Genomic DNA, 15302 nt, shown 5'->3' on the forward strand with positions numbered 1-15302 from the left:
TTATTTTAATATTTAAATTTGTTATCATTAGATTTTTAAAAATTTCTCTTTATAACTAAATTTAAAATTTATTTTAAATATTTTATTAAATTTAAAATTATCATAAAATATGTATTATTTAAATTTAAGATAATTATATATATATATATAAATTTTTCAATTTTAAAAATTCTAAAAAAATGTATAAATTTCCAATAAAATTATTTTAAAGAATAGTGTCTAACTTCTTCATTTTTAACTTATCTTTTAGATGTGTCATCAATTTTTTTTAAATTCTTTAGTATTAAATTAAAATAAATTGTATTTGAGTAAATATACAGTTTCTAAATAATGATATATTCATTTTAGTACCAATTATAATTTTCTAAAAATTAATTTGTAAATTATTATATTTTAATTTTTAATCATAATTTTCAAAACTGAAAAAAATAAAATATTATATGAAATAATTTAATACAATTTAATTATTAAATATAACAATCCCATGCGATGCATGGCTAAAGAAACCAATTTCTATTACTTAAATATTTTTTAATTTAATAAAATTATATATTTTATTATTTTTAAAAGTAATCATATTAATATATTATTTTTAAATAAGGATGCTTTTTATTTTATTGTTTTGATATTAATATAAAATTAAATATTATAATATTTTGTTATTTTTAATATTTTAATATTTTTAAATTATATTAAAAATAAGACAATTCATTAACAAATAACACTTTATAAAAATAATATATATCACAATTTTCAACGAATAAACCCTTTAATCTACTAACATTTAGTTTTTTTTATCTATCTTTTAATCAACCTGCCTATTTGAAAATTCGAAAGAGTTTCAGTACTCTCGTAAGGGAGTCAAAACGCGGCGTTGCAGCAGTAAAAGTTTTTTTTTTTTTTTTTGGGGGGTGGGGGTGTTGTAGTTCAGACAGGGAAACAGAACACGAAGAGATCTTTGTAAGAAAACGACAGCTTCCCTTCCATACCTTTCAAGTTTCTAGCTGTTGAAGCTTCTAAAGCTTAGATCTATTAGTGTTGGGTTCTTTGTTTTTAACAAGCCTCTTCATTTTCTTAGATCTCAGGGTTGAGGTAAGCTTAAATTATATATATAACCCACTTCATTCCATACTGTTCATTAAGAAACAAGAAGTCTTATTTTTGTTTGAATTAAAACAAATAAATTCAGAAGCACTGGATTTAAATATTGTAGAACTGCTTCTACCTGGTTTCTTCTTTGTTTTCTAAATGAGGAGATGATTTTCCAGATTGACATGCAATATTAAACTGTGAAGGGGTGTCTTGCAACAACCTCTTTGCAACTTTTCTACATATTTATTTATAAAAAAAAAAAAGGCCAACAACATTATTCATGCTGACTACTTATGCTTAAAATCTACTTGCTATGTTTATAATTTCTGCTTTCTGATTTAGATTTTTTTTTTGTAATGAACTGGATGGATCAGTTTATTTGCATATAATTGCAGCTAAAAGATTTGTTTTTATTTTCTTTCCACAGTGAGGAAAACCCTGTTGGAGCAAAGGAAAACAAGGTAAAGGACAATAATCCAATAATGGGTTATTAGGGTTTGCACTTTTTTCAGTGATGAAACCATTAAGATCAACTTTTGGGTTATTCAAAATGAAGAAATGGTATGGTGGAGTGCTGATTTTAGTTCTTGCTATAGTCATGGTTTTCAGTTATAGCCTTAGAGAAACCCAAAGGCCCCAACCAAAAAAAAAGCAGTCAGCCTATGATTTCTTCAATAACCATCCACCCATAGATTCTCATAGAAAGGGAAATGATTCCTTTAAACTTCCCAAGGTGGAAGCTAAAAAACCATCCTTAATACAGAAACCCAAACTTATCAATGTTGAAGGGCTTGACGAATTGTATGCTCCAAGAAATGTTTCTGAACAGGAGTCAAATGTCTTGCTTTTGTGGCCTCATTTGCACTTGCTATTGTCGAGGTCTGATGCTTTACCTGAAACTGGTCAGGGGATTAAAGAGGCTGCTAAAGCCTGGAAAGAATTACTTGCTTTGATCGAGGAAGAGAAAACTACTAAACTTAGTAATAACATCCGGCTGAAAGAGAAAAACTGTCCTTTCTCGGTTTGCAGCCCGGACAATGCATTGTTTAGTGGTGGAAATATACTTGAACTACCTTGTGGTCTAGTTGAGGATTCATCCATCACATTGATTGGTACCCCTAATGGGAGCTACCGGAGTTTTGAAATTGATCTTGTGGGATCAAACTTTTCAGAGGAACCGAAACCTCCTATTGTATTGCATTACAATGTCAGTGTTGCCGGAGATAACATGACAGAAGAGCCGTTTATAGCTCAAAATACATGGACTAATGAACTTGGCTGGGGAAAAGAGGAAAAATGTCCTTCTCATGTATCTTCTAACAATTTAAAAGGTATAAATATTTTCCTTAAACAGTCCTTGACTCATGTTATAGACTACCCGGTCTTGCTTTTTTTTTTTTTTTGCCTCTTCTCAGTATATTTTGTATGGTTATTAGGTACTGCAGCATATCTACTGTAAGATACTGTGCTTGTGAGATACAGAAAGAAGTAAAACCATAGGAAGACTTTCGATGGTCTTTTAGTACGGTGATATTTAAAATGGGAACAATCAATAATTTCTGCAAAAGCATGCAATAATACTTAGACTCCAACTTCATGAAATGAAGCTCATATTATGATAGATCAGTTTTGAATCAGCTACCAATCATCTTGAACTGCAAAATCTGTAATATGATTAGTGGAAAGCATGAAAGATGTTGTATGTTTCTATGATTTGATTGAGTTTATTACACTTAGGTGGTGGCCGATGTGAATGCCGTTGTACATGGCCACTTATGCTACTCAATCAACAAGGCTTATAGTCAAGATTTGTGCTCAAGCTCTTAACCTTTTTAAGCATGTGCATGAATGATGATCTATATTGATTATATATCACATTTATGATATTCATGCAGTAGTTGCTATGCATCAACTATTTCTGGGCTTAACTGATCTTGTTCTTAAACAAATATGAGACTATGTCATTGTAAGTTGTATTCTGAAAATTTGATGGAAAAGAAAGATTGGAGGGTGAAAAGGGTACATTTCCACGATCAGCAATTGAGTGTATTTCATGGGACGTTGTTTGATAATACTCCAGTACTACTTCAGCCCATACCATCTTGTTTCATTGTAATATCTTTTGCTCTTGTTTACAGAAGGATTCTTTTATTTAGTTACCTAACATATCTAAGCACATTTTGCAGTTGATGGACTTGGTCTTTGCAATGAACAACTTGTCAGAAGCACCATGGAAGAAAATCAGAATGTTAGTGTTTCTAGTGGCGATGCCGCGACAAATGCTTCCCAGCAAAGCAGCCATGCAAGTGCTAATTTCCCATTTGTTGAAGGGAACCCATTCACAGCTACCTTATGGGTCGGTTTAGAGGGGTTCCATATGACTGTAAATGGAAGGCATGAAACATCATTTGCATACAGGGAGGTAAGATATGAGTTTTATGTAAAATGAAAATGAAAAGCAAGTGTATTTTTCAAATTGTCCTATATGGATACAAGCAATCCCTCTGACCCTGTGGACGATTACATGTGCAGAAACTTGAACCATGGTCAGTTAGTGGAGTCAAAGTTGTAGGTGGTTTGGATCTCTTATCTGCGTTTGCCAAAGGCTTGCCTGTTCCTGAAGATCATGATTTAATTGTCAATTCCAAGATACTTAAAGCTCCTGTGATTACTAGGAAAAGACTTGTAATGTTAGTTGGGGTCTTCTCCACTGGAAATAATTTCGAGCGTCGTATGGCATTGAGAAGATCTTGGATGCAATTTGAGGCTGTACGCTCCGGGGATGTAGCAGTCCGGTTCTTTATTGGCCTTGTAAATAACAAATTTTTGGTTTTTGTTCTAGCAAGATAATAATCACATTCTCCTCACAATTCTTGAATTAAGAATGTTAAAGGGGCCTAAATCAATATGGATCAGCTTCATATAACAATTTTGACTGCATACAAATCTGTTTTCTGTCTGATTTATTGTTTTTGTAACTGCAGAATAAGAACTTACAAGTCAACTTTGAGCAGTGGAAAGAAGCTCAAGCATATGGAGACATCCAATTCATGCCCTTTGTTGATTACTATAGTCTGATCAGTTTGAAAACTATTGCAATTTGCATTATGGGGGTGAGTTGATGCATGCATTTAAAGCCATATTTCTGTCTTTGTTTGTGTCGGTATGACATCATATCCTGAAGCGAGCACGGAAATCTCTGCTCTCAATGTCTTATATTCATGGAAATGAATTCTACATTGACTAATGGATATCTATATTTTCCTTTTTCCTTGAATCGAATATGCAGACTAAGATCCTCCCTGCAAAATATATTATGAAAACAGATGACGATGCCTTTGTCAGGATTGATGAAGTTCTCTCCAGTCTCAAGGAAAAGCCATCCAATGGCCTATTGTATGGCCTTATAGAATTCGATTCATCTCCTCATAGGGAAAAAGACAGCAAATGGTACATCAGTGATGAGGTATTTATCTCACTCAAACTTTACTTGCATGTTAATCACCTTTGTGGACACTTCTAATGAATACTTCTTTCATAGGAATGGCCACATTCTTCGTATCCACCATGGGCCCATGGTCCAGGTTATATTATCTCTCGAGATGTTGCAAAATTCATTGTCCAAGGACACAAAGAAAGAGAACTCAAGGTAAAACTTACAACTTTTATGACTACCATATGTATAAATTTCGGAGATCTATCGAGGGAACTGAAGATGGTTTGCTAACCAATATATTTCCAATGATTCCATCTCGGAAATTCAGTAAACAACTTAGATAACCTTTAAATCTTTGTTAATGCAGTTATAGTGAGTTACATTGAATATTTGCACCGGAAGTCCAAGGACTGTATATCTATAGAAGCGTCTGTACGTTCTTAACATGTTCTTTTGACAGCTTTTCAAACTAGAAGACGTTGCAATGGGTATATGGATTGAAGAATTCAAAAGAAGTGGTCGAGAAGTGCATTATATCACCGATGACAGATTCTACAATGCCGGCTGTGAATCAAATTACATTCTTGCGCACTATCAAGGCCCAAGGATGGTGTTATGCCTTTGGGAAAAGTTGCAGAAAGAGCACCAGGCCTACTGTTGTGAGTAATAATTTAACCATACTTGAAGCTTCATACAGCTTTTACATGTAACATCATGTAACATTGAAACCAAAGCTAACCTTTTTAGGGAATAGTGTATGCGCAGTTCATGTAATTACGAGATTTTAAGCACCGGGAATCTTACATTACAACACCAATTATTTGATGTCATATATCATTTGTTCATTCGTTAATTCTTTAGCATTATCGTCTATGTTGGGTGTGACGATACATTGAAAGATTGTCCATGGAACTGTTTTTTTTGAGCTTATGGGAACTCAAAACTGAATGATCATTCATATATATATATATATGAACTCTTGAACTACCACGTAATTGTGGAACTACTCTTCAACTAACCTTTTTCTGCAAATTGCAAACTGCCAAATTATATGGGTATGGGTATGGATAGGGATAGTCCCTTCCCTTTAAAAGGAAAGTTTATTATCATGGCATGCAAGCATATGATGTTGATGGTGGAATTGAATACCTCTTCCCTTTTAAGGGTTGGTATGGCATGACATGCAGCCATCAGGTGATGATGCTGGAAAATGTGGTCTGTCCAAGATTGAATTATAAATATAAAGGGGAAAAGCAAAAGAATTTTATGCTAAAGGGCCAAGATTGAATTATAAATATAAATTTACCATTTTATTTCCTTGTAGTTTTACTAATTTATAGAGATAAAAAAATGATTTTAACAAATCATAGGAGTGCGAAGTAATGATAGCAAAACTTGAACCAGTGATAGCAAAACTTGAACCATTAAATGGATTTTGAATTGATTCACTTTAAATGAAGTAGATTTTAAAGATAGATATGGATGTGAAAAATGGGTAAAAAGTAGTTATTGTAATTGCTTGATTTGTTCTACCGCACCCATAATGTGAATTTATCATTTTACCTTTATATTATAACTTTTATATGGATAAATTTATCATAATATATTATAAAAAAATTATATGTGCCATTCTACCCTTATACATATAAGGGTTAGAAGGTTGTAAAAATGTGCTGCACATAAAACTCATCCAATTTATGTTTTATTTTTTTAATAATTATGTTTAAATATTTACTTCTTATAAAAAATTAAACATATTAAAAATAATTAGTAAAAATTGAAATTGAAATGTAATGGGTGGAGGTGGAGTAGACTTGATCATGGGTCGAATCAAGTCGAATTCGAACCGAACCGAACCAATGTAGAATTTTAAGCTCGCTTTCTAGGTTCAAGCTTGTCCCAAAATGGGCTAAAATTTTGCCCAAACTTGACCCATATTAAAAATACTAAATCCGAGCCCGACTCGGCCCGACAAGGATAATTTTTTAAGATTATTTTTATATAAAAACAAATTTAAAAAATAAAACATTAAAGAGACTAAAAATATTAAAATAAATATTTCCCAACAAATTGAAAATATAAAAAAATAGTATAGATATGTGATTCGGGTTGAGCTCGAGCAAAATAAAATTCTACTCGACACCCGACCCGTTTAAAAAATGGAGTTTATTTTTTGTTCAAGCTCACTTTTCGGATGGACCTTCAGACTTGAGAGGATGACTCAACTTAGGTTTAGGTTTTTCAATTTAGTCCTTTATAAATTTACACTGTGGCCCTCCCAAAAATATAAGTAGGCCCCCCAAGATTTTAAGATTTTTGCAATTCTCCCCTTTGTATATATATTATGGCCCTCCTAAAAGTATAAGTAGGTCCCTCCAATATTTTTATAGGATTAAAAATAATATTAAAAATTTATTCTTGATAAAAATAAAGAGAAAATCTTCTTGAAGAAGCTAAATTACCAAATGATGACTTTTGAATAATATTTTGTTAAATAATAATAAATTAATGTTTATTTAATAGTTTACTTAACATAATAATATTTTAAAAGAAATATAATAATATATATAAAAGAAAAGAAAAAATGAAGAGACTTTTATCATCTTTCGTTTCATATTGGTGCTTAGCAAGAAAAGAAGAAGAAAAAAATTCGTTATCATTTTTCCTCCAAATTTGAAGTATAAAGTATGTTTTTTTCAAACTTTTCATAGATTTTGAATATTTGAAACTTGTTTTACATATATGTACTAATAGTTTTTTTGTTTTATCAAGTATATTAAAAGTTGTCATTGAAGGATATTGATAGAACTTTGAAGCTTATAAGATTAAGTGAAATGTGTATGTTTTTGGATGGAAGATGATTAGGAGACGGTTTCTAACTTGTTAAAAGTGTAAAATGAAAAAAAAATAGTTAGATAATGTTATAGTAAATTTCAGCCAAAGTGAAGGAGAGGAAGAAAACATTGGCCACTTTGTTTAAAATTATCTCAAATGATAACTTGTGAAGCAATGAGCATTCCTGTGAAAATGGAATAAAAAATAGTTAACCAAGACAAATGATAGTTATTTTGTCTTAATTGTTGGAATATTGCTTCTTATGAATATATTTTTTTATATATTTAAATCGGTTGTCATGTTAAAATACTACTTCTTCTGAATCGATTGTTTATATGTTTAAATTGATTGTTACATAACATTTTTAATTTTAACTTGACCCCTCTCAAGATTAATATTCTGACTCTGCTATTGGGTGTAGATTAGTGTGGAGATATATGCATTTAGCATCCATAAAAATAATAGTAATTTTCAAGTATCGAAACCTACCGAACTGTTTAACCGTTTACTTTCATCTTCCTAACGTCAAAACCCTACTTATGGTGGCCTATATTGAATTACATATCAGGGTGTTGTCAAATAATATCATCTCGATAAGTTTGACATCCCCCATTTTGACTTTATAGCTTACAACACCATTGTCATAAGAATTGGTTGGTTGTGTGCCTTTTAGCTCCAATCCACTGAACTAGAAAACAAAGATGCCATCTCCACCATGGTTGTACCATTTAACAATGTCTTCTCTTAAATTGATTGGTAGAACTTTTGGTTTGTGGAATAAGGTAAGTGACTGGTGGTGAAGTGTCCCCACTTGAATGGTACTGATTGTAAAAGAAAAAAAAGAAAAGGAAAAGACAAAAGGCTATGATGTAATTGTGATGTGTGTTCCAAACTTCCACTTTCGAAAGTTATATTTCTCAGTAGGACACGTTATAAGCTTTAATTAAGAATCCCTTTTTTTTTTTTTTATGATTGTGTGGTTGGAAATAATTAATTATTTAAAGAAATAAAATTAACAAAAAAGAGAAATATCTAAATGATCTTTTTGTGATTGTGTGGTTGGATATAATTATTTGAAAAAATATTAACAAAAGAAATATCTAAGATAAATATCTAAACAAGTTACTAGATACAAAGTTATTAATTATTAGGATTAGTATTTAATATAAATTAGGGTTCAACTTATATGTCTTAATTTTTAAAATATTTGCATCAATCATGTAATATATCTATACATTAACTTAGGTATTTCTTAATTAATCTTCACTTTTAATAATAATAATATAAAGTCAGAGAGAATGGATAATTAATAGTTGCAATAATTGAGCTCAATGGGAATTCAATTAATCATTCTCTTTTTAATGAAAATTTATATTATATCATAATTAAATAAAATATAATATTAAATTAACATTAGGTAAGAATTTGTAGATACTAATCCAACTATCTTGATGTTGATATTTTTCTCATTAAACACATGAATTTTTATTTATTTATTTATTTTATTAATTTTATTAATTCACATAATAATTTTCTCAATTAATACAAGAATTACATCACCGCCTTTGAAAAAATAGCGATATATAGTTAAAATAAAATTAATATTTTTTAATTTAATAAAGTTAATATATTAATAAATATATAAAAAGATATTTTTAAATAGTAATTAATGCTTATGAACGCCAATTAAACTGAATATTTATACTACTACCAAACCAAGTACAAAAAAGAAGTTAGTTTTGAAATAGAATCTCCATTATTTTTACACTTCTTAAAGGGAACGCAAAACTTTTTTTTTTTTCATATATTTATCGTTTTCTAAGAATAAATAAAAATCTAATTATTATCCTGCAAAATGTGAAGGGAAAGCAACACAAAAAAGTCAACTACTCAATGCCCCCATTAGCCGCATTCTACCAATAAAAGAGGGTAAATCCGTCATTTAAATTCATCACGGCAGGTTTACAACTTTACATTACTCTGAATTCGATCAAATTATGATTTTGATCCCTCTACTGTGCTCTTAATTTAATATTTAGTCCTAAAATTCAATTTCACATAATTTGGTTCAACTAGTGAACACAATTAAATATTTTAGTTAAATGATGAAAATTAATTTTTCTTAAAATCATTATTTCCAACACCAAAAATACATTCCATTGCCATCATGATGATTTGGAAGTGATGTTTTTAAAAGAAAAGTTTATATCTAACATTTTAATTAAAAATTAAGTCTAATAAACTATTTAAATTAATTAATGATATTATTAAATTTTAATATTGTGCGTTGAAACTCTCTCTCCTTCCCTTTTCCCCATTAACAAAAATATAGTCGTAAAATTTGAAATGTTTGTTTTGGTAAAAATAAAAATATGGTATAAGGACTGAATCTCATATTTGAGCATAATAGAGGGACCAAAATATAATTTGACTATTCTGAATCCCAGTGGATCTCAATCTCAAACTTCACCTACACGTGCCGGTACCGACTAATCCCGTCTTTCATATGCCTTACTATATATCCATAAATAAAAGAATAATTTCAAAGCACACAACTTTCCATTTTGGCTAAACCCTAAAAAGTGTTCTTTGTTATTCTTGAAAAGAAAAATATTAAAGTTTACAGAGTTTGTTCATCAAGGAACGAATTTGTACGATTCGTCGTTTTAAGAGATGATTGTCAGTTCAAATATGGGAGCCGAAGCCGATATCATATTTCGCCACCAAGTTGTTGATGTAATGTCGATTTCCACCCAAGTTTCTCGCTTCGATTCGGTGAGTTTTTTTTCCCCACTTTTTCTTCTTTATTTCCTTGGATTATCTTTTATTTTCCTTATGAAATTACTGGGTTGAATTTTGCTATGGCAATTTCTTTTGATTAGCCGCTGTTAGGGTTTGGATCTTATTTGATGGGTTGGGATCTTATTTGATGGATTGATCGAAAAAGGAAATTTTCGCCCATCTAGTTTTGGTATTTTTAATAATTTTGTTGTGAATTTCGCCCACAATTATGCGACTTTGATTCTACTTTTTTGTGGGCAATATAGAATTACTGGATTTCAATTAGGGGGCAAAAGAAAAAATTGTTTATGCTTTGCTAGCTATTGTAGATCCAAAGTTCAACCATAGATTTTTCACGGGTTTTCTTGTTTATGGATGAATTATGCTTGTTTCCGTTGAATCTGATTAGAATCTGGAATCACAATGTAAAGATCTTATTTCCAGTTTTTTACGTGTCTATGAACCGGCTTAGGCTTAGCTTTTTCTCTCGTTTGTGTAGGTTGCAGCTTGTGCTGAGACCATTGGAGATGCTGTTATTGAGTCATCTGTTGTCAAATTTGTGCCAAGAATTCGTTCTGGTAGCTGTGCGAACATCGGTCCACGGAGATCTATGGAGGATGAACACATAAGGATTGATGATCTATCTTCCCATCTGGGTTCTATCTTTAATCCTTCAATTCCAACTGCTTTTTATGCCGTTTTTGATGGTCATGGTGGTGTGGATGCCGCTGCTTATATCAAGAGCAATGCTACAAGGTTATTTTTCGAAGATTTTGATTTTCCGCAAGTATCTGATATTGATGCTGTTTTCTTAAAAGAGTTGGAGGATTCTCATAGGAAGGCGTTTTTGTTGGCTGACCTTGCCTTGGCTGCTGAAAGCAGTGTTAGCAGTTCTTGTGGAACAACAGTGCTGACTGCTCTTGTACTTGGAAGGCATTTGCTAGTTGCAAATGCTGGTGATTGCCGAGCTGTTCTTTGCCGAAAAGGTACTGCTGTTGAAATGTCTCATGACCATAGACCATCTTACTTGCCAGAGCGCAAGCGAGTTGAGGAATTGGGTGGCTTCATTGATGATGGGTATCTTAATGGTTATCTTTCGGTCACAAGGGCTCTTGGAGATTGGGACATGAAATTCCCTCTTGGATCAGCATCTCCTCTGATTGCAGAGCCAGATGTTAGACAGATTGTATTATCAGAGGACGATGAATTTTTGATCATTGGTTGTGATGGCATTTGGGATGTCATGTCAAGTCAGTTTGCTGTCAGCCTGGTTCGCCGTGCTCTAAGACGACACGATAACCCGGAAGAATGTGCCAAAGAATTAGTCAATGAAGCATCGCGCCTGAATTCATCAGATAACCTCACTGCAATCGTCATCTGCTTTTCTTCCCCTGCTCGTGTTGAGTCATGCCCTCCCCATCGGCGAAGGTTTAGGAGCTGCAATCTATCTGAGGAGGCTAGGAATAAGTTGAAGAGCTTGTTAGAAGGCAATTGAATCTAAATGTGCAGGCAAATTTATTTCTCGTTTATTTACTGTTCTTTTTGGGTTACTCCTAGAAACTGTTGCAATCTGTTTTTAGGCTGTTTCAGAGAGTTTAGGAAAAAAAGCAGCCGACAGTTTTGTAGGTGTGAGAGAGTAAAAAATATCGGATTGTGTTTTTTATTTTTATGATGTTCTGGTGGTGTAACAGTACATTGCAGGATTATTTTTAATTGGTTGTAATGGGTTTTTGTTCACTCGAATATTGGTCTCATAACATTGATAACATCCTCCTTGTGAATGTGGTCTGATTGGTGGATATTTGAAAGATTATATTTTTATATGGTGTTTGAATGTGTGTCCCAGGAGATTGCTTATAGGGTTAGAATTGAATATGTTATCGTTTGGCCTTTTTGTCTGCCTCTGTATCATGAGGGGTTAAAATTTGCTTGGAAGGTATTATTATTAGCCAAAATGATTGGCGGGTGTTGCAGAACAATCTGATATCCTTAGCAGGAGAGGAACTTGAATTGCCTGCCATGCATGCAGTGCACTCAGCTTGTGAGGCTACCATTTTCTTTTCTGGGGATTTTTATTATCTTCCAATCCAAACACTATTCATGCAGAAACCAATGACGGTAGGATACAAAAATAATCCCATGCTGCATCTGTAATCACAATAAACAACAAACGAGCCCATCATCCAAGTTCTTATTGCTCCTTCCACCTCATTTAATATTTTTTGTTATATGTAAAGAACTAATCAAATTTATGAACTAAAAATGATTATCTACAATTTAAGCATATTTAATTTCACTGGGTTTTGAATAAAATTTTAAAATTTAAACAAGTGCTGTACAAAAAATAGTAAATTTAACCTAATTAAATCAACGGTTCAGATTGTGTAAGTGGACCCCACCTACCAAACTTCCAAACTGGCGTGCTAGGTCAGTCAATCTCTTACGGTCAACTAATCCGACATTCCAGATGCTTCATCATACACGCGTCATTTCTTTATTGGGAAGAACACATCTAAGTCATGCACAGTCACCGCAGAGAATCGCCAATTACAGAAATCTGAGGAGCCCCCAGATGGGCCAATGTGGCAAAAGACATTATAATCTGAAGTGAAGCAACGGTTTTGATCAGTACAGACCCAAAATTTCTCGCATCTTTGTTTGTTCATAAAATAATAGTATAGTTTTCTTAGAAAAACCAGAGTGAAAGAAAAAAAAAAAGAAGTAAAAGAAAAATGGCTTTGGCAAGCTTGGTGAGAAGAAAGGCATACCTTTTGTCTAGAAACCTGTCGAATTCGCCCGCAGATGCGTTGAAATACTCTTTTTCACTCAGCAATTTCTCGAGGGGTTTCGCTTCAGGATCTGAAGAGAACGACGTCGTCGTCATCGGCGGCGGACCCGGCGGCTACGTGGCAGCTATCAAGGCTGCACAGCTAGGTCTCAAAACAACCTGTATCGAGAAGCGTGGTACCCTCGGTGGTACTTGCCTTAACGTTGGTTGCATCCCATCTAAGGTATGCTCTGCGGTTCCAATTTTGGATTTTTTTTTTCAAAATTTATAATTTCTTAATCGATTTTGATTATAAATCTGTAGTAAGATTTGGATTTATTTGTATGGGTTCTTTCGTTTTTGTCTTTTTAAGGTTGTGATAGGTCATGGATTATATGGTGAGATGTATATAAAGCTGATCTTGGTATTCAAATGCGTCTCACTCTTGTTGTGAATACCTTAAGAAACTATGATATGATATGATATGATATTCTATCCGTAGCTGTTGGGTCAAGTGTTAAGGGGCTTGATTGTTTGGGTTTGAGTCTTGTGCATGTGAGAAAATAGCGCTGAGAGAGTTTTGCCTTCCGGGTTTGATTCAGCTCGACTTCGGATTTAGTCTGACTTAATGCGGCTAAATATATATAATCTATTTCTATCTGTGATTGGTATATTTGTTTTATGAATTTGAAGAGAGAAAAAAAAAAAAAATCTCATCTTCATGGTTATCTTTAATGTTGTCATTGTTGAAAATACCCACTTGATTACTACTAGCCTTTATCTTAGTCTTAATATGAATTTGGATGAACTTTATTAGTTGCCTTAAGAGCTTTTTTGTTTTTTAACGTTGCAATTTTTTTTCTTTTTTTTTTTGTGTGTGTGTGTTTTACATGTAGGCGCTTCTTCATTCATCCCACATGTACCATGAAGCTACGCATTCATTTGCTGGCCATGGTGTGAAATTCTCCTCTGTTGAGATTGATTTGCCTGCCATGATGGCCCAAAAGGACAAAGCTGTTTCTAATCTTACCCGTGGTATCGAAGGTCTGTTCAAGAAGAACAAGGTAAACTATGTCAAGGGCTATGGCAAATTCATTTCTCCCTCTGAAGTTTCTGTAGACACTATTGAAGGTGGGAGTACTGTTGTAAAAGGCAAGAATATCATAATTGCTACTGGTTCCGATGTCAAATCTTTACCTGGTATCACCATTGATGAGAAGAGGATTGTGTCATCGACTGGAGCTTTAGCTTTGCAAGAAGTCCCTAAGAAACTCATAGTCATTGGGGCAGGGTACATAGGGCTTGAGATGGGTTCAGTTTGGGGCCGATTGGGGTCAGAAGTTACTGTTGTTGAGTTTGCCCCAGATATTGTTCCATCAATGGATGCAGAAATCCGCAAGCAATTCCAACGTTCACTCGAGAAGCAGAAGATGAAATTCATGCTCAAAACTAAGGTGGTAGGTGTTGATACTAGTGGAAATGGTGTGAAGTTGACGGTTGAACCCGCTGCTGGTGGTGATCAGACCACACTTGAAGCCGATGTTGTTCTCGTCTCTGCTGGTAGATCTCCATTCACTGCCGGACTTGGCTTGGACAAGATAGGAGTGGAAACTGATAAGATAGGACGGATTTTAGTCAATGACAGATTCGCTACAAATGTGGCTGGTGTTTATGCTATTGGAGATGTAATTCCAGGGCCTATGCTAGCCCACAAAGCAGAAGAAGATGGTGTTGCTTGTGTCGAGTTTATAGCTGGTAAACATGGTCATGTTGATTATGACAAGGTCCCTGGAGTTGTCTACACTCATCCTGAGGTTGCATCTGTCGGGAAGACCGAGGAGCAGGTTAAGGCACTTGGTGTCGATTACCGTGTTGGGAAATTCCCTTTCTTGGCAAATAGCCGAGCCAAGGCTATTGATGATGCTGAAGGAATAGTCAAGATATTGGCTGACAAGGAGACAGACAAAATTCTTGGAGTCCATATTATGGCACCAAATGCGGGAGAGCTCATCCATGAAGCAGTCCTTGCCATTAATTATGATGCATCAAGTGAGGACATCGCTCGAGTGTGCCATGCACATCCTACAATGAGTGAGGCATTGAAGGAAGCTGCAATGGCCACCTATGACAAGCCAATTCACATCTAGAAATATGGATTTTTACATGTTATTCTTCATTTTGATTTATGTTTGAAAATTTTCGAGATTGACTCGGCAGCAGTCAGCACAACTGTTCATTTTCTTGTTTGTCCTTACTCGAAACAGATGGCGTGCTTGAATAGACATTTGCCATTCATCGTTTACATTTTCCCAATGGCATATAATAACTCAGCATGTTCAGTCCTCTGTTTGATCATTGATATGCAATTAATAACTTGAAGCAAATTTCATG

General features: G+C 33.4%; 3 protein-coding genes across 3 annotated transcripts; all 3 read left to right on the top strand.

The window, feature by feature from the left end:
* Positions 1-781: 781 nt before the first annotated feature.
* Positions 782-5381, top strand: LOC108474496 (hydroxyproline O-galactosyltransferase GALT3). The gene is made up of 8 exons (XM_017776437.2): positions 782-1092; positions 1520-2423; positions 3279-3514; positions 3625-3903; positions 4077-4205; positions 4382-4558; positions 4634-4741; positions 4989-5381. The coding sequence occupies exons 2-8, from the start codon at positions 1607-1609 to the stop codon at positions 5193-5195; spliced, it is 1953 nt and encodes a 650-aa protein (XP_017631926.1). The 5' UTR covers positions 782-1092; positions 1520-1606; the 3' UTR covers positions 5196-5381.
* A 4502-nt stretch (positions 5382-9883) lies between these two features.
* Positions 9884-11887, top strand: LOC108474583 (probable protein phosphatase 2C 13). Its single transcript, XM_017776552.2, has 2 exons — positions 9884-10138; positions 10644-11887. The coding sequence occupies exons 1-2, from the start codon at positions 10037-10039 to the stop codon at positions 11637-11639; spliced, it is 1098 nt and encodes a 365-aa protein (XP_017632041.1). The 5' UTR covers positions 9884-10036; the 3' UTR covers positions 11640-11887.
* A 742-nt stretch (positions 11888-12629) lies between these two features.
* Positions 12630-15295, top strand: LOC108476075 (dihydrolipoyl dehydrogenase 1, mitochondrial). The gene is made up of 2 exons (XM_017778145.2): positions 12630-13155; positions 13808-15295. Exons 1-2 carry the CDS (start codon positions 12877-12879, stop codon positions 15056-15058), a joined length of 1530 nt encoding a protein of 509 aa, XP_017633634.1. The 5' UTR covers positions 12630-12876; the 3' UTR covers positions 15059-15295.
* The last annotated feature ends 7 nt before the right edge of the window (positions 15296-15302 follow it).

The sequence above is a fragment of the Gossypium arboreum genome, chromosome 3 (assembly GCF_025698485.1).
Source record: "Gossypium arboreum isolate Shixiya-1 chromosome 3, ASM2569848v2, whole genome shotgun sequence".
NCBI lineage: Eukaryota > Viridiplantae > Streptophyta > Magnoliopsida > Malvales > Malvaceae > Gossypium > Gossypium arboreum.